This window comes from Diplotaxodon limnothrissa, linkage group LG13, assembly GCF_057381915.1.
Source record: "Diplotaxodon limnothrissa isolate DT_005_m linkage group LG13, D_limnothrissa_male_GT1.1, whole genome shotgun sequence".
NCBI classification, from domain to species: Eukaryota; Metazoa; Chordata; class Actinopteri; order Cichliformes; family Cichlidae; genus Diplotaxodon; species Diplotaxodon limnothrissa.
The window spans coordinates 17,746,708-17,766,882 of record NC_140608.1 but is presented as its reverse complement, the minus strand read 5'-3'; the positions used below and the strand labels follow the sequence as shown (position 1 = coordinate 17,766,882).

At 39.7% G+C, this 20,175-nt stretch overlaps 1 protein-coding gene across 5 annotated transcripts in view; it reads left to right on the top strand.

Moving 5' to 3' along the window:
- The first annotated feature begins 1,040 nt into the window (after positions 1-1,040).
- The window catches only part of mertka (c-mer proto-oncogene tyrosine kinase a), a 28,214-nt gene continuing 9,079 nt past the window's right edge, over positions 1,041-20,175 (top strand). Inside the window, exons 1-8 of one of the 5 annotated variants that reach the window (XM_085368780.1) lie at positions 1,041-1,259; positions 1,668-1,959; positions 2,045-2,145; positions 7,319-7,610; positions 7,696-7,796; positions 15,064-15,355; positions 15,441-15,541; positions 15,624-15,794. In XM_085368780.1, the coding sequence (XP_085224906.1) occupies positions 1,178-1,259; positions 1,668-1,959; positions 2,045-2,145; positions 7,319-7,610; positions 7,696-7,796; positions 15,064-15,355; positions 15,441-15,541; positions 15,624-15,794 (1,432 nt within the window). In that variant the 5' untranslated portion in view covers positions 1,041-1,177. Of the gene's footprint in view, positions 1,260-1,667; positions 1,960-2,044; positions 2,146-7,318; positions 7,611-7,695; positions 7,797-10,137; positions 10,254-10,327; positions 10,518-13,785; positions 14,005-15,063; positions 15,356-15,440; positions 15,542-15,623; positions 15,795-20,175 lie in introns of those variants that run through there. The other 4 variants (XM_085368781.1, XM_085368783.1, XM_085368784.1 and 1 more) reach the window with 4 other exon arrangements.

Sequence of the window (20,175 nt, the reverse complement as noted above, 5' to 3'; positions counted from 1 at the left end):
TTTTTTAAAATAAACATTTTAAAATATTTACAGAACAATCAGGTGTTCTCCATCAAATTTGATGCCACACAAATTATTTGTGCCACTATGCGATAAAGGAGAACAACAGCCTGATACCTGCAGGCCTGACAACAGGAGATTTAGCACTCCTGTAACACCTGTAACATTCAGTAGTCACCTCATTGTTCTGACACACACAACAAAACTATTGACTACACTACACACTAACTACACAAGATTTTCGCTAAACGTCAAAAATCTCTCACATCACTCCTAAAACTTCCCCCCTTCCTAAACAACTAAATGCCATGTTCCCTGCTGTTTTTCTACTCCCTGTCTTTCTTGCTCCCTTTCCTTTCCCCTAGTCATGTCTGTCACGTATGTAACAACTTAAAATAAAATACACAATAATAATAATAACAAAAAGAAAAAATGTTGACTCTCAGCATTACTGTTCACGAGAAAATACAGTAATGTGATTAAAAACAAGCACCTAAACTCCAACAGTAACTGAACAGCGTTCCTAGAACATGACTGAAATTTCAACAACAGCTTCTAAATGGACCTTGGATTCTTATTCTATTTGTGGAAGATCAGTAGCAAAAGTGACCACGTGGTGGAGTAGTTTGATTTAGTAGTAGCTTTTGTTTTGTTGTTATTTTTGTAACTCTAAGATTAAAGAGATCTTGTGTTCCTCTGTAGGTTTCATATAAGTTTTTCTTATTAGGTAATAGATTTGCAACTTTTTTCAATAGAAATTAAGAAAACAATAGAAAAGAAATAACAGAAAAATAAATACTAACTATATTATCTAGTTTTATTGAGTGATTGTAATAATCCTACTTTTACAGCTGACTTCAGGCTGACTTTCAGTATTTCCCACAGACAGCATAAAGATATATCATCTATATGTTCTATAGTCTCTAGTATTTCCACACGCAGTCCCGCCTTCGTGGGATTCCATCTGTGACGTCCCACTTGGTAAGCGTTTTTCCCCCTCTTCAGCTACGTGGTGTTGCAACTATTTACACAAGCGACGCTGAAGCCACTCTGCTGGGTGATGTTGGATATTGTCGCAGCTGAATTGTGCGTTTTGGCACAATCCCGTCATATTTAAAACGCTTGCGGACCTGTGCTGTGGGACGAAAAGAAGCAGTTTAAGTTCTCGGGACCGGTCATGGCAAAGAAATCAGAAAAACCCGATTGGGTGGTTTTGTTTTCTACGACTATAGCAATACTTGTGTGGATTCCTGTCAGCGGTAAGTTGTTAATTTTCTTTCAAAGACTGTGTTTTGCTGCACTGACATCATTCTCATAAAGTTCAGAGCTCGGTCCGGGTCTCCTGTCCACTACTTTGCAGAGAGGGAAGTATGACGGACCGCAGCTGGGACAGATTTAAATATCTGATTAAATAGTTTTGTATCAGTCGCTGGAAAACCGAGAAGGTTTCTTTGGATTTCTTTTTGTAGCATTTTGCTTTTTAATTAAGTCACAAAATGCGGCATAAATGGAACGGTGGGAGTGAGAGCGCGTCAGGATAGCTATAAATTAAAAATCCCGTGAGTTATAATTCATAGAAAAGCTTCAAAAATGCTGACTGCATAAACTGTATTTCCATTTTACCATTTATTCATTCTAACATAAGCTAACATGCCTTTTGTAAACAGCACAACCTTCCGGGACCTCGGAGCCTCTTGTGATACCTCGAGTTGTTTCTCGGATGTATCTGAGTCCAGATGAGCTCAGGAAACTCCGCTTTAAGCCCACCGTAGGCACCATTCAGCTGTCAGAGGGCCATGAAGCCAAACTGAACTGTTCCATTGAAATTCCTGATACCAGACTGGAGCCCGCCATCCTGTGGGTGAAGGATAGTAAGGAGCTGTCGCCAAACATCCATGTGGTGATGTATGAGCTCCACTCCATCACAGATGGGGTATCAACTCTCCTCTCCACTGTCATGTATGTATCACATGAAGGTGAAATGTGTGTGATATGACAGGTTAGGTACATAAACTGAAGTGTCCTTATGCATTACATATTACAGCATTAAACATGTGCAGAGAGTGGATGCTGGAGATTATCATTGCCGACTGAGTATCAGCAACATGTTGGTAGAGTCTGATCCGATCAGCATTCGGGTAGAAGGTGAGTTTTAGTATCCAGAGTATTCAAAACTTCTTTGTCCACACGTTTCTCAGTTCTTTCACACTTCTTTAATCTGACTTATGTCTGCCAACATTTGTCAAGCAACCAGAGGACATGTCTGCATGACTTTCCGCAAGAGTCTGTTTCTTAGACCATGCACAAGTGAGGAGCACTGCTTTCCACCAATGTTCATGACGACCTTCTGAATGACTTCAAAGGTGTACTTAAGTTCCTTTGGATAGTCTATGTTGAGGGCAAAAAGAAGACCCATCAGCATGGAAATGGCACTCAGGACATCCCTCAGATTAGACAGGATTACTGCCGCATAAAGGACAACCAACACATCGATGATGCCTTTTTTTTTCACCATCACAATGCCAACTTTCAACTCTTAGTAAACGTGTCTTCAATATCTGTGGGTTATAAAAGGGTTCAAAGACAAAAAGAACAAAAAAATATTTACCATACTTGACTTAGAAAAATACACAATGTCCCTTGTGCTTTAGAATTCATGTCTTTCCAAAGAAGAGCCATACTGATGCCTTGGATGATGGTGATTGACTTTGGGTAACACTTATTAGTTGTTGAAGTTTTTTTCAGAATGAGATATGCACCCCCATGTTACAAATCCATTTCTTGCTTTAAACAAAGACCATGTTCATAATTAACAGAGCATGTCTTCATTTGCAGAATGCAAACAAAAATTTAAATTTAAATTTACCTGTGCTAAATATTGGCTGTGCCCTGAGTCAAATGTAACTGAGAATACATGAAATGTGCAAACTGAAGCTAAACTGCAGGATCAGAATGTGGCTCCACAGACAATGCTTCTTTAATCAGTAACAGATTTTTTTTCCTCTTATATTAACAGCATGAAAAAAGAGCAGGTTGGCTGGACAGGTTGCATAACTGGCACTGAATATCAACATCCAGCTTTACCCAGCTGTCCAATGACTCTGGGCCAGTGACCTTTAACTGCTTACCCAGTCTACACAATCTCTTTTCCAGGGTCCAGGACATTTCACCCAAGTATTGCCCCCGACAGCTGTAGTAGCCACTGCAACCCCTTAAATAACCTAATATCTCAGCCATTACAATATACAATGTGAGAAATCAAACGCAAAGCTGTAGTGAACAGTACAGCAGCGAAATGTCAAAGACCCTGGTGAAGACATGAGTAAACACAAGAAACTAACATTAATGCTAGTTTGCCAGTTAGTATCTCTGAAACCCAGACCAAATCCAGTGTCACAGATCTCATAATAATACATTTGGTAAGGAAAGAGTATAGATGTTATCTTGTGGCATCCACAGGGAGTAGGGTGTTAACCCTTTGAGTTAAAGCCTAAAGTCTGCACTTCAATCACATCTTGATTGTTTGATTTAAATCCACTCTGGTGGTGTAATTATTGAATTAACTAAAAGAAACGATGCTAACCTTCACAGTCTTGAAAGTGTGTGAGGGATCTTCCTTAAGAAAATGAGGTCCTCTGTCCTCTTCCTTTGTGTAGAGCTCTGGTCAAAGAAGTCAAAAAGAAAACAATAAAACTTTTTAAACAGTATTTATGAAGCATGTAGACAGCTACAAATTCACAGCTTTTTGCTAAATAATTCCATCAATATATGATTATCATTGGAGATAACTGGGTCAATTACACCTGTCTTGTTTGTTTTAATATTTTTGATATCTTTTAATTTGAGTCAGGCTGATCAGCACATTCAAGCAGAATATGATACCCAACCTATCACCAATATACACCGATTCTGTAAAAGTTAACACACTAAGTGTCCAGTTGTGAAATATGATGACAGACTTTACTTATCAGCTTTCTTTGAAAGAGTTCATCAGTTGAACTGGATAACCTAAAACTTAAACAAAGGAGAACATTTAGCAGTTGAACACTTACATCATCATCGAAGCATTTTATGAGCCTATAGCCCTGCTATGCCGCTCTTGGTTTTGTACAGTTCCATGAACCTCTCCATATTGGTCAAGCACAGCAAAGCGGGACCCTTTCAGGTCAACAGATGTGAGTTGGGCAAATTCTGCTTCAGCCTGAGCAATGGAAGAAGAGGGGTGGGGAGTACAGGCAGAATTTTTTAAAAATGCTTTGAGACCTAAATTTAAGCAAACTGTCATCTGAGGCCCATTAGAGAAAACACACACACACACATAAGCAAACAAACAAAAAGATGCACGTTATCTGCTGTTCAGCGAACAAGCATGTTCAGAGAACAACAAGCTCTGTCTTGAAATCTTTTAAAGTAGAATGAGTGTGAAAACGACTCTTATGTGACAAACCTTCAGTTATGGATTTTATTACAACCACAAGACCCTAAAAAGTCTGCTCCATTGCTTTTGTTAATGAATCATTTGTTGGTAGCGTTTCTGAATATTTAGTTTATGCCACCTGCATGTGATCATCGATAGCGCAACATTACTTCTTCAGAAGTTACCCTGACACTACAATCTTTATATCATTTGTTCTACAGAGCTATTAAATTACAATATAATCTGTGGTGTTTCCCGTATAAAAAAATACACAAAAGGTAACTTACCATTTGACTCCATTGACAAAAATAAATGCCCAGCATCAAGTTTGGCTTCACAGACCTAAAATAAAATAAAGATATATGTTATAATTATATTGTTGTATATAAACAATGTTATTATTGTTACAACACAGGGAATGCAGTTAAATTAAAAGCTAAATTATGCGCACACACACACACACACACACACACACACACACACACACACACACACACACACACACACACACACACAATCAGAAACAACCCAAGGGACTTCTGCAGTATACCATGCCAAAAATCAGTGTCTCTGATACCAATTATTAGTTATTATTCATTATTAATTATTAGTATGGAAACTCACACAATTTGGTCATACTGATCACAAGAGTTCAAAAATATGGAGCTGTTGTTAAGCATAAAGTATTTCAGGGAAAGTAATAATTGTACAATATCATTACTGCAAGAAATAATCACACTGGAGGACAATCTGATAAAAACTAATATAATGCTGGTTTGCAGACCATATTTTGTCTCAATCCTCAGTGCACTCTTGCAGCTTAGCATGCAGCAGTACATAACAACTTAAGTGATTACATAGGGGTAAACAGATGACATCAAGCATAGCAGTCCTGCCAAAAGTTATTTTTGAACCCAGTCAGTTATTGGAAATATTGCCAAAATGAACTTCCACCAAAATACAACAGCCTGTGAACTTGAAAGAAATTTACAAGTACAGAGACAATATGAAATGAGCTTTATTAATTAGCTGAATTAGCTTGCTAATATCGCAACAGTGGTTGAATGTGAAACCTTAAAGCTAGAGGCACAATACTTTTGATTTTGTCCGTGCTACATTAAACCCATAAAAAAGGCCACATGTCAGTTTATTAGGTTAAGTTTTGTCATGACACACAAGCTGGACCTTGTCGGCTAAAGTTACATTAGCTAAAGCAAACATTTTGGTAAAATAGAAAAAGACGCCTCATGCCATAAATTCAAAACATGTTCCAACTTTTGTAGCTCTCTTTCCTTATAGTTACGACCAATGTTACTCACCTTGAAAGCAGATTCCAATGAAGACAGTTAGAAAACGTCCAAGTAAAGTGACCATGTTGTTAACCGCTAATTCCCAAGAGGGTTATTGATCCCCTGTTGATCCTCTACCCAATCACACAAGCCAAGGTGTGGGTCACAATCAGCCAAGGTTTCGAGTTAACCCATTGCAAAACCTGACCCCACTTTATCATGTGATTTACTGAGATCAAATGGCCCAGGATGTGAGAGAAACCTAAAGAAGTCCAGACGCTTTTCTTTCCAAGCTCCATAGACTACGATGACTTAAATGACTGAGAACCTTCACAGACATTTTGGACCAGCAGCTGTTTCTTTCCTTCTTCATACTTTTACTTTATGTCTTTCTGGTATAAGTTAACCTTGGTTTCATCTGTACAAAACTTTTTGTAAAGCTGGTCAGATTCTTTTAGATGTTTTCTAGCAAAGTGTCATTTGGCCTTCTTGTTTTTGAGTGTGACCAGTAGTTCGTTGCTCATTGTAAACCATCTGTATTTTAATTTTTGAAGTCGTCTGTTGGCCGTAGATCATGATATTGTTACGTCTACCTCCTTGATAGTGTTCTTGACTTGATTAGATGTAGTTTTGAAGCTGTTTTTCTTCACCATGGAAATAATTCTGTGATCACGCACTTTAGTTCTCTGTGGTCTTTCAGGGCTTTCATTGGTCCTGAACTGGTCAGTTTATTGCTTCTTTTTAAGAATTGTGCTGTCTCTCTAATAGCTTCATTTTGTTTCATCAACCTAATGATGACCCCCCTCACCGGTATGGACATCTCTTTGGTCTTGTATTTAAAATTACCAGGAAAAGCTATAACCCCCCCCCCACAACAATACATCAAATCAACTCCAGATATTATGTTTGCTTCATTTGTCATGAAATGAAAGGCCTACCCTGACCATGAAAGTTCTTATCATTCAACTGATAGTAAACTTTTAGTCCCTGAAAATGGGAGACTGTGTATAAAACACCCAGTACGAAATGTTCCCTAAAGTTGTCATGTTCATATCACTTTATGTGTTAGATCAGGACAGAACTGAAAGACATTAGTTTAAGTTTTAAAACAGAATTAACCAGAGAATTCAGGGAATTTGTCTTGACTAACTGATTATTTCACTCTACATTAATGTTAACATCAATGTAGGCTTTTTTTTTTGTCATGACTGCCTGCAGGTTTCCCCAACCTTATAAACAGTTCATCTATATAATGACTGAAAATGGTACCACTGACTAACAATGGGTCGTGAGGTCATTGTTAGGCAATGGTACTAGTTTCGGTCTGAAAAAGTCACTGGGATGGGTGAAGAAACGTTTCTCACAGTGAAAACGAAACATCCAGATGTTGTTGGAATGTTTTAAATTAATAATCAGTTGTTTGAGAAAACCCCTTCCCACCAAACTTCAAATCTTACTTTACTTACTGTCAGACCTACTCTACATTGTTTTAAAGCTTAGCAGTGTTCCATGAAATATTTTCTTGTAAAATCAATACCATATCTTTATCAAGTATATTTCCCTTTTACCATTTATTCATTCTAACATAAGCTAACATGCCTTTTGTAAACAGCACAACCTTCCAGGACCTCGGAGCCTCTTGTGATACCTCGAGTTGTTTCTCGGATGTATCTGAGTCCAGATGAGCTCAGGAAACTCCGCTTTAAGCCCACCGTAGGCACCATTCAGCTGTCAGAGGGCCATGAAGCCAAACTGAACTGTTCCATTGAAATTCCTGATACCAGACTGGAGCCCGCCATCCTGTGGGTGAAGGATAGTAAGGAGCTGTCGCCAAACATCCATGTGGTGATGAATGAGCTCCACTCCATCACAGATGGGGTATCAACTCTCCTCTCCACTGTCATGTATGTATCACATGAAGGTGAAATGTGTGTGATATGACAGGTTAGGTACATAAACTGAAGTGTCCTTATGCATTACATATTACAGCATTAAACATGTGCAGAGAGTGGATGCTGGAGATTATCGATGCCGACTGAGTATCAGCAACATGTTGGTAGAGTCTGATCCGATCAGCATTTGGGTAGAAGGTGAGTTTTAGTATCCAGAGTATTCAAAACTTCTTTGTCCACACGTTTCTCAGTTCTTTCACACTTCTTTAATCTGACTTAGGGCTGCCAACATTTGTCAAGCAACCAGAGGACAAGAACATAACAATATAGTTTTACAAGTCTGGGGATTAGGCTAGCTTAGCATTAAGACTGTAAATTTTCCCAAAACACCACATTTTGCAGATTCTTATGACCATTAAAAGTGATCGGAAAAATAAGGGCAGCAAAGATTTGCTTGACAGTATTTCAATTTTGAACCTTAACCAACAGGCCACGAGACATGCTGCATTTTGGTTTCTCTATGAACAAACAAACAGTTTAGAGTTAGGTTCTTAATTTGTTGAACAAATTTTTAGTTTTTTCTCTGTACACCACTACACTGTCATTATGTCTTTATCAAACAATCCAGATGAGATTGAAGCGCAGACATCCAGTTTTAATTCTACTGCTTTTACAAAAAAATTGCATTAACTAAGAATTCGAACCAGTTTTATACCCAGTCCATTTACAGAGGCTCAAGGCTTGTGGATGTCTTTTATTATTCAAATTTGTATTTAATAAGAGCAATCATGCTCTATTGTGTTGAGGTCAGGTGACTGACCTGCACATTGAAGAATATCCCATTTCTTTTGCTTGAGAAACTCTTGGATTGCTTTTCGTGTGCTTTGGACCTTCACTCCATTTGTAGTGTGATGAGCTCTCTGATCAGTTTTGCAGCATTTGAATCTGAGGAGAGACCATAATCCTTTAAACTTCACAGTTAATCCCACTACTATCAACAGTAGTGGGATTTTTGCTGAGAGTAGATTATTATATTCATATTTTAAAGACAGTATTATTTATGTAGCATAGTGGATGGCATTTGGGCGTTCTCTTTATCCAAATCTTTAATTTGCCTGCCCAAGTCAAGGAGCTTAGCCCGGTTTCTCTTCCTTCTGGCTAATTCAAAAGAGATAATAGCACTCCTTAAATAGGCCTTAAAGGCCTCCCAAAGTGTAGCAGGCTTAGTTTCTGAGTTGTCATTTACATCAAAATACAGAGAGATCCGTGTTTCGAAATATTCATGAAAATCCTATAGAGGGTTTAGCCAATCGAAGTTAAGCCTCCATGTTTGCTGTGGTCTAGTTGCATTTTGGATGTTTAAGGTTAATGTGACAGGGGAGTGGTCCGAGATGACAATATTGTGATATTTTGTGTCAATGACATACAGCATTAATTTGGCATCCAAAAGAAAGTAGTCACTTCTACTATATGAATTATGCCTAGTTGAAAAGAAAGAGTAATCCCTACCAGTGGGGTTTGCAATTCTCCAAACATCAGACACATTCGAATTATCAGTAAAAGTGTTAAGAAAAGCACTGGAGTTGTTCCTGACCTACTTAGTTAAAGAAGACCTGTCAAGGTAGGGGTCCAACACACAATTAAAATCATGGTTAAAATCATCATTAAAATCTAAGACATGGTGCAGCACAAACCAGCACAAACGTAGCACAAAAGTTTGACATCAAATTTGTTTGATTTGGGTAATGTGGGGGGGCTGGTTGACCTCTGATGACCTCTAGAAATTTTTATTAATATCTTTAAAATGATAGCGGCACAAATGAAATTTTTGCAGCACAAACCAGCACAAACGTAGCACAAATGTTTGATACCACTTTTGTTGGATTTGAAGAAGGTGGGGGGGCCAACTTCACTCACGTTCGAAGTTTGGGCTTCACCATTGTCGAGAAGCTCCAAGAAATATATCCACAGTATTCAGCAGGTTATGAATTTGATGAAAAAATGTGTTTGAGCACGTCAAACACATTTTCACCAGCTATCCCGGGGGACTTCACGCGCACATGCCTCACTAGCGCCCCCAAGGAGTGAATCATTCTTAATGGAGATTTTTTTTTTCCTATGATGTTTCAGCCGGGCCTCACTCTCACTTCTTGATTCAGAATGGCATGCCAGTCTTGCCCCAGATTCATCTTTGACACATAAACAAATCAGTTTGAGAGTGGCGACGATGTGTGTTGCTGGTTTGTGCTCTGCCTTTGTATTATAGATTAATAACAGCAGGGCTGAGTCAGTGCTGTCATAACCTTGAAGACTGGTTGTTTTTGTTTCACGCTGCCCTGAAGTGCTACATGATTCACTCAAAAATCTCAACTGCAGGTGTGGATAAATGCACTCGGTTCAGCTGTGAAGCTAACAACACAAAGGGCATCACCACATCCAGAGAAGCACACGTCAGTGTTATGAAGCCCATGCCAATGCTTTACAAGATGGTAGCTGATACTGGGTTGTTATTGTTTTTTTTTTTTTTGGTGTTTTCTAGTTCGTCCCAGACCTCCCACTCATGTTACTGTGACAGAGAGGCAGTCCAATAAGCTGACATTGAGCTGGACTCCTGGGCACTATGGCTTCTCTCCACTCACCACGTGCCGAATCAGAGTAAGCCCCATGTTTAATCCAAACTGTGCCATTGTTTAACAGCGTCATACTGATCACATGTTCTCCGATCTAAGGTTAGAGAGGTCAGTCGGAGGGAAGGGGAAGTGACGACCACCAGGTTCATCAACGTCACAGTGCCGCCTTTTCACAGTGAAGTCCCTGGACTGCAGGCTATGACGAAGTACAACCTGAGTGTTTCCTGCAGTAACGAACAGGGCGCCTCTCCAAACAGCAAGTGGGTCGAGAGCAACACCACAGAAGGAGGTGTGTTGATGCTACAGGAACGATTTGAAGGTTGAATTATAATGCACACCAAGAAAACTTTAACAATGCAAAGTATTCCTAAATGAAATTAAACTCATCCCAGCATTTAAAACCCAGCATATAAAAATGCTCAGTCTGTGTTTGTCTTACAAACGATGATGATATTTACAATACAGGACCTGTGTGTTGTGCTCCTGCCTCCTTCCCATCATTCTTGTTTAGCTTTCAGGAGCACTGTGTAATTAACTGACTACTTTACTATCCAAAATGTGCTTAATGTAAGCTTGCTCACAGTTGCAGTGCAATAATAACTGGAATTTTCTGCACTTGCACAACTACCTGATCTGCCCACAGCAAGCCCTGTTCAGAAAATAATTGGGCAGTTGACTGACAAGGTGTTGCCTACTCCCTTGATATTTCATGACAAATTAAAGTACTCATACTAATGCACAGGTTGAATGCATGGTTTTCACTGTTTAAAAATGAGGCCAGAATTAATGTGTGTGCAAATGAGGGAGACTTATGATTTAAATCATGTTACATTATCAGTCAAACATGGTGGAGGCAATGTTATGGCGCTATAGCAATGTATGGCTGTCAGTGAGTCTGGATCAGAGGTGATTATTGACGATGTATCTGCTGATATAAGTAGCAGAATGAACTGTTAAGTGTGCTGGGCCATGATCTCTGCTCAGATTCAACCAAATGCTGCACAGCCAATCAGACAGTGCTTCACAGTACAGATGGACAATGACCCAAAGCACACTGCACAAGCAGAGAGAGTTTCTCAAGGCAAAGAAATGGGATATTCTTCAGTGGTCAAGTCAGCTTCTCAGTTACTGAAGACAAAACTGAGAGACCCACAAACAAGAAGCAACTGAAAGCAGCTGCAGTAAAGGCCTGGGAGAGTATTTCAAGGGAGGCAGTCATTAATTATAAAGGATTAAAGTATTAAAACATCCCTTGTGTTTAGGTTTATGTTACTTTGTACAATTACTTTTGAGCCTCTGATTTTTTATTGTTTTTTGAAAAACAATTGAACTGGAAGTCTGTGCTTGAATCTTATCTTGATTGTTTGATTTAAAATCCACTGTAGTGGTGTACAGGGACAAAACTACAACATGTGTGTCTGTGTCCAGCAAATTATGGATCTAACTTTCAAAACCAAATATTTACTTTAAGTTTTTGTTTTCCTCCTTTTCCATATCTGGACTGCACAAGTAAGTATTCCACGGAAAAGGCAATCAGGATGTGAGAATGAGTGATCCTACACAGGAATTAAACTGCATGTAATACTGTGTCAAACCTCGTACCTGAAAGAGAAAGGAGATACAAACATCTGTCAAGAAGATGCTGATGCACTTTTGGAGATGGTCTGATTTGTTATCAGAAAGTATAAGCACTTGTGAATTTGCATTCTGTGAAGTTGCACAAAGAACTGAGTAATATCTAGTATATGATATCGTCTCAAAAATCCTGCTTGAGTTTAAACCCACTCCACAGGTGTTTCCAGAGGAGAGTGCTGACTGGTCAGGAGAGAGAAAGTTAAAATGTAACCGTTAACACTGATAATGTTTGGTGAAGCTTTACAATGAGAAATGCAATGTGGCCATCAATCAATAATGCCAAACAAGAATCTACAGAAGAAAGCTTGATGGACGTTGAAGTGTTGCTTTTTCGACTCCTCTCAAGAATACATTTTGAACCTACTGCTCTCTGGCAGGTAGCTCCATGGTTTTAAATGCACCTTAGAACACACATGCATCAACACTACATATGAATGGGCGGAGGGAGGTTTGGAGTCTTTACACCCCCGTTCTCTGTTGCCCGTCGGGGCGGGGGTGCTGGGAGGAGGAGTTGGCTGTCCGATTGGGGTCTGGAATGTGGGGCCTCCCTGCTACTGTGGAGTCGGGGGCAGTCTGCTTCTCTCCACCCCAGGGAAAAGGGTAACACCTCCTGGTTCTGGGTGCAGTTTACCCCTCTAGCGGTAAGGGTACCTAGATCTGGGGTGCAGAGTAAGTTTGGGGAGTGTGATTGTGTGTACAGTGTCTCTCTATGTCTGTCTCTAGGTTGGGTGAGTGCTGAATATTTGCATATGTGTGCATGGGGGTCGGAATGGATGTTCATATCTGTGTGTGCCTGTTTGTCTGTGTCTATATGTCAGGTCCGGTATTAGACACCACCTCTCTAGGGACATCTCAGGCCCTCCAAGGTATGGATGCTATCTCCGCCCACCACTCCCAATGCTGGTGCCCTCAGACATCGGTGCATTGGTGGCTCTTGGTGTTCGGGGCTGGGCATTCAGGTACGCACCGGCTCACTCCCAGTGACTGCTTGTCGGTGAGGCCCCTTTGGGGGTGGGGTACCCTCTGCCTCTGGACCTGGGGCTCGGTCCACTCTGGCACAGGTGGCTGCTGGCGGAGCTCACAGGCACGTCATTGCAAACCCCTCTGGCTTCTGTTATTCGGCTGCTGGGTGACCCCTCATCTCAGGCTCTCCTCAGCTCTTTCCGAGAGAGTCGCACGGTTCCTCTTCCCTGCTGTTTTTCTTCTACTCCCTGTCTTTCTTGCTCCCTTTCCTTTCCCCTAGTCATGTCTGTCACGTATGTAACAACTGAAAATAAAATAAAATACACAATAATAATAACAAAAAGAAAAAATGTTGACTCTCAGCATTACTGTTCACGAGAAAATACAGTAATGTGATAAAAACAAGCACCTAAACTCCAACAGTAACTGAACAGCGTTCCTAGAACATGACTGAAATTTCAACAACAGCTTCTAAATGGACCTTGGATTCTTATTCTATTTGTGGAAGATCAGTAGCAAAAGTGACCACGTGGTGGAGTAGTTTGATTTAGTAGTAGCTTTTGTTTTGTTGTTATTTTTGTAACTCTAAGATTAAAGAGATCTTGTGTTCCTCTGTAGGTTTCATATAAGTTTTTCTTATTAGGTAATAGATTATTTGCAACTTTTTTCAATAGAAATTAAGAAAACAATAGAAAAGAAATAACAGAAAAATAAATACTAACTATATTATCTAGTTTTATTGAGTGATTGTAATAATCCTACTTTTACAGCTGACTTCAGGCTGACTTTCAGTATTTCCCACAGACAGCATAAAGATATATCATCTATATGTTCTATAGTCTCTAGTATTTCCACACGCAGTCCCGCCTTCGTGGGATTCCATCTGTGACGTCCCACATGGTAAACGTTTTCCCCCCTCTTCAGCTACGTGGTGTTGCAACTATTTACACAAGCGACGCTGAAGCCACTCTGCTGGGTGATGTTGGATATTGTCGCAGCTGAATTGTGCGTTTTGGCACAATCCCGTCATATTTAAAACGCTTGCGGACCTGTGCTGTGGGACGAAAAGAAGCAGTTTAAGTTCTCGGGACCGGTCATGGCAAAGAAATCAGAAAAACCCGATTGGGTGGTTTTGTTTTCTACGACTATAGCAATACTTGTGTGGATTCCTGTCAGCGGTAAGTTGTTAATTTTCTTTCAAAGACTGTGTTTTGCTGCACTGACATCATTCTCATAAAGTTCAGAGCTCGGTCCGGGTCTCCTGTCCACTACTTTGCAGAGAGAGAAGTATGACGGACCGCAGCTGGGACAGATTTAAATATCTGGTTAAATAGTTTTGTATCAGTCGCTGAAAAACCGAGAAGGTTTCTTTGGATTTCTTTTTGTAGCATTTTGCTTTTTAATTAAGTCACAAAATGTGGCATAAACGGAACGGTGGGAGTGAGAGCGCGTCAGGATAGCTATAAATTAAAAATCCCGTGAGTTATAATTCATAGAAAAGCTTCAAAAATGCTGACTGCGTAAATCACCTTGTTTTTCTCCTTGCGTGGCCCAATTATGCTATGCGTGCTCTTTAAAAAGCAAATCCAATGTGTTCTTTTTCCACTCTGTTAAATAATATGCAGTAAATAACCCTTGCCCTGATTAATTGTTACGATAATTTCCACTTTTTTCTCTGAAATTTTATAATGTTTCTAACTGTCCCGATGCATGCTCAAACACGTTGCGTTTCAGTGGGAGAGTGCGTTTTCACCTAAGTGACCTCTTCAGTCTCAACTGCCTGCAGGTTTCCCCAACCTTATAAACAGTTCATCTATTGAAAATGGTACCACTGACTAACAATGGGTCGTGAGGTCATTGTTAGGCAATGGTACTAGTTTCGGTCTGAAGAAGTCACTGGGATGGGTGAAGAAACGTTTCTCACAGTGAAAACGAAACATCCATCCATGAATTTGAATGCTAATCAATAAAATAAAATAAAAAAAAAAACAAAAAAACGAAATATCCAGATGTTGTTGGAATGTTTTAAATTAATAATCAGTTGTTTGAGAAAACCCCTTCCCACCAAACTTCAAATCTTACTTTACTTACTGTCAGACCTACTCTACATTGTTTTAAAGCTTAGCAGTGTTCCATGAAATATTTTCTTGTAAAATCAATACCATATCTTTATCAAGTATATTTCCATTTTACCATTTATTCATTCTAACATAAGCTAACATGCCTTTTGTAAACAGCACAACCTTCCAGGACCTCGGAGCCTCTTGTGATACCTCGAGTTGTTTCTCGGATGTATCTGAGTCCAGATGAGCTCAGGAAACTCCGCTTTAAGCCCACCGTAGGCACCATTCAGCTGTCAGAGGGCCATGAAGCCAAACTGAACTGTTCCATTGAAATTCCTGATACCAGACTGGAGCCCGCCATCCTGTGGGTGAAGGATAGTAAGGAGCTGTCGCCAAACATCCATGTGGTGATGAATGAGCTCCACTCCATCACAGATGGGGTATCAACTCTCCTCTCCACTGTCATGTATGTATTACATGAAGGTGAAATGTGTGTGATATGACAGATTAGGTACATAAACTGATGTGTCCTTATGCATTACATATTACAGCATTAAACATGTGCAGAGAGTGGATGCTGGAGATTATCGATGCCGACTGAGTATCAGCAACATGTTGGTAGAGTCTGATCCGATCAGCATGCGGGTAGAAGGTGAGTTTTAGTATCCAGAGTATTCAAAACTTCTTTGTCCACACGTTTCTCAGTTCTTTCACACTTCTTTAATCTGACTTAGGGCTGCCAACATTTGTCAAGCAACCAGAGGACAAGAACGTAACAATATACACACCTTTCACCCTGTCCTGTGAAGCGGTGGGACCACCAGGCCCTGTTCATATCCGCTGGTTCCGTGATGGATCACCTTATACTGAGGTTTTCAGCTCTCCCAGCAACTTCTCTGTACCAGGTGAGTGTTGCCACCCAAAATAATCTTTATCTCTGTATCACAACCTCATACATAAAGACTTTATTTCACAAGGATTTATCTATTAGCACTTCCTTCTCTTTGCCTGTTCCTCTTGGGGGGAACAAAGCTTCCTAAAACAAGTGTTGTTTCTTGTTTTTCTCCTTACTCAATGCAGAATGAACGTACATAAGACATATGACTCTGCATAATCAAGTCTGCAAGACACCTTAAGTGAGACAGAAAGAGGCTGAAGATGCACATTATGGGTTGTCACAGCAATACTTTGTTACCTTCTTTGCCTTTTTTTGTAAACTCTTGTTGAGCAAGAGTTCCCTTGATGTCTGCTCCATCTGTGCAAATTTATTGAAACTGCTTTTTGAACAAGCGACCACTCTACCTACTGAGCTATCCCTGCCTTTTGAGGCTAAGGGTGGAAGCATTTACCAGCAAAGATAAAGAAGTATTTGGCGCTCAGATGGCTACAAAGTATGGAGTTAGTCTGATTTAGGGTATCGTCACTCCGTTGGTAGATTCTATTCTGACTCATCTATGCTGCCTCAGCATCTGTACCTTGCTTACTGCAGTGAGATTTGTCACCATGTCCTGTGTCACTTGGGCTGTCTGCTGTACTGCTGAATGGTTATCAGCGTTCATTCATGCATGGTTAGTACGCATTTGTAACAATGCTCTGCTGACTGTATCGTGAATGCACTGGAGAAAGTGCTAAATGTGAAAAAACAACATTTGCTGTAAGCTTCAGTTAAGCAGTAGCTCAATAATGACAGAAACGTGCTTGTTGCCAGCAAACAGCTGGAGACAGCAGCTGGTTAGGCTAGTTTAGCATTAAGACTGTAAATTTTCCCAAAACACCACATTTTGCAGATTCTTATGACCATTGAAAGTGATCGGAAAAATAAGGGCAGCAAAGATTTGGTTGACAGTGTTTCAGTTTTGAACCTTAACCAATGCATTTTGGTTTCTCTATGAACAAAACAGTTTAGAGTTAGGTTCTTAATTTGTTGAACAAATTTTTAGTTTTTTCTCTGTACACCACTACACTGTCATTATGTCTTTATCAAACAATCAAACAATTGCAGACATCCAGTTTTAATTCTACTGCTTTTACAAAAAAATTGCATTAACTAAGAATTCGAACCAGTTTTATACCCAGTTAATATATACCCAGTCCATTTACAGAGGTTCAAGGCTTGTGGGTCTGTTTTATTATTTAAATTTGTATTTAATAAGAGCAATCATGCTCTATAGTGTTGAGGTCAGGTGACTGACCTGCACATTGAAGAATATCCCATTTCTTTTGCTTGAGAAACTCTTGGATTGCCTTTATTGTGCTTTGGGCCTTCACTCCATTTGTAGTGTGATGAGCTCTCTGATCAGTTTTGCAGCAATTGAAAGAATCTGAGCCGAGACCATAATCCTTTAAACTTCACAGTTAATCCCACTACTGTCAGCAGTCACATCATCAGTAAACACTAGTGATCAGTCTACTCAGTGACTATAGAAAACATTGATGACCCAACAGCTCCCTAAAACTGAAGCCCAATTACCGGTTCCTGGTTATCTCCACCGTCCTGGATAGATATTATAGAATACTTTGGACCATCTAAGGAGATTCGAAAGAAAAGTATCTGGATTACTTTAAGTTTCCTTGAAGACGTTTCACTTCTCATCTGAGAAGCTTCTTCAGTTCTAAGAGCAACTAGTGGGGAGTCCCAGATTTTAAGCCCTTAAAGTGCTTGTAAATCAGCTGTTTCTTTCCTTCTTCATACTTTTACTTTATGTCTTTCTGGTATAAGTTAACCATGGTTTCATCTGTACAAAACTTTTTGTAGAGCTGGTCAGATTCTTTTAGATGTTTTCTAGCAAAGTGTCATTTGGCCTTCTTGTTTTTGAGTGTGACCAGTAGTTCGTTGCTCATTGTAAACCATCTGTATTTTAATTTTTGAAGTCGTCTGTTGGCCGTAGATCATGATATTGTTACGTCTACCTCCTTGATAGTGTTCTTGACTTGATTAGATGTAGTTTTGAAGCTGTTTTTCATCACCATGGAAATAATTCTGTGATCACGCACTTTAGTTCTCTGTGGTCTTTCAGGGCTTTCATTGGTCCTGAACTGGTCAGTTTATTGCTTCTTTTTAAGAATTGTGCTGTCTCTCTAATAGCTTCATTTTGTTTCATCAACCTAATGATGACCCCCCTCACCGGTATGGACATCTCTTTGGTCTTGTATTTAAAATTACCAGGAAAAGCTATAACCCCCCCCCCCCCACAACAATACATCAAATCAACTCCAGATATTATGTTTGCTTCATTTGTCATGAAATGAAAGGCCTACCCTGACCATGAAAGTTCTTATCATTCAACTGATAGTAAACTTTTAGTCCCTGAAAATGGGAGACTGTGTATAAAACACCCAGTACGAAATGTTCCCTAAAGTTTTCATGTTCATATCACTTTATGTGTTAGATCAGGACAGAACTGAAAGACATTAGTTTAAGTTTTAAAACAGAAATAACCAGAGAATTCAGGCATTTTGTCTTAAAAATCATTATAATATTTGTTAGGAACAAAGTCTTGACTGACTAACTGATTATTTAGCTGTACATTAATGTTAACATCAATGTCAGCTTATTCTTTCTCATGTTTCTCAATTAAGCAACAATGACAATTAATTGTTGCTTAATTGTGGTAAATTATTGCTACTTGTATTTAAAGGAAGGTATTTGAATATCAAGGCTTGTTGTAAAATGAGTTTTAGTCCCATGTTGTACAGAAATTGTATAACATTTTATAAGTAGACTCTCACTTTATCACCTCAAGTTTATGACCCCCTCTTTCTTCCCTAAAAGACAATATTTGTTATTAGAAGTACAACATTTGCTCTTTATGCCCTGATCCTTCATTTTGACTTTGCCACAGGCTAAACACCCCTGCAGTAGCCAATGCGTAGTGATACAGCCAAAGCTGAGGGGGTTAAAGGTTCAGAGTTGTGCTTTGGTCCAGCATGTGCAATCGCCCGGGCAGTAAAGGGAAGGAGGAGGGGGAGCTGCATAGGGAGCCTGTTCAGGGGTTGGCTCCGGGGACAAAGACCTCATTCACAGGACGGCTCACTACCCAGTAGGGAGGGGCTAGACACAGAGGGCTGCAGGCTACCAGGTCCCTGTGCAGGACCAAACATTGCTACAGTAGAACCACGTAAACCCAGATCTCTGTGTAGTCATCTCATGCATACTATGAGTCTTGGTTTGCTAAATTTGGGACTCCAGGGTATCATCACAGTGCTTTTTGTTGCTTAATTGTGGTAAACTATTGCTACTTGTATTTAAAGAAATGATATTCCTAAACAGTAGTACAGGCTAACGAGGAATTAAGTTGAGATTGGAAAGCATTTTATGCTTCAATATTTAATCTGGCTCAGCAGCAAGAAGCTGCATAAGATTCAGTCTCTGGTGTTAAGGAAGAAGCAACAAGTTTATCACTTCAGCTTGAAAGAAACTGAGGGAGTAAATCTGGCACACAAAGCAATAATGAGTGAAATGCTTGGATTAGCTGCAGTCTGGCAGAGTGGCTTTTGGCTATATTTACTCCCTGAGAAGAAATTGGAAAAATAACATACATCTCATACAGCTCAGTAACCTGGAGCAACTCCAAACCGGATAAATAGAGGTTGGGAGAACCACACTGCAGGACTTACATGATGCATTTTGGTTTCTCCATCCCACTCGCAACTTTACATTTCCTCTTGAATTTAATTTTCCTATTGTGTTGCTGATTTTCACTTTGATTTATTTCCAAGTAGAATAAAAGCAGAAACGATAATTCTCCACCTTTTTAATCAATTCCCCTTTCCAGCAAATACACACCTATTGTGTACATTTAGTTTGCACTGTTATTTATGAAATGCCCTTGCTGTGTAACCCAATACTTTTTTTCATATGTTTGGTTAACATGAAACCTCTGGGAAGTCTCCTGATTGCTCATATGGTTAGTATAGACAGCAAGCACGTGTTGTTTTGAACCTGCTTACTTCCTACTATGCTGCTACTGTCTGTATGCCATGCAGTTTGCAGTGCGCTATGTCAAAATTAGATTTGCGCATTTTCACTCACGTGTAACTTGATTATTTAATTTAATCTAAGTACAGCTCTCTGTCTTTTTGCAAACAAATCTACTGTAGCCTGTGTTTAGGTGATAAGTGAAGCACACTTAACCCTGGTTCTCCTGAGCATAGAAAGGCAACCTCTCACATCAGTTCCAGTTATCTCTCACAAGCTGGACTGTGAATTGCTTTGTGGAAAAGTTTCTGAGATGGAAGCAGAGCACAAAAGGCTCATTATCGCTCAATGTCCCCGTCCTTTTCTAA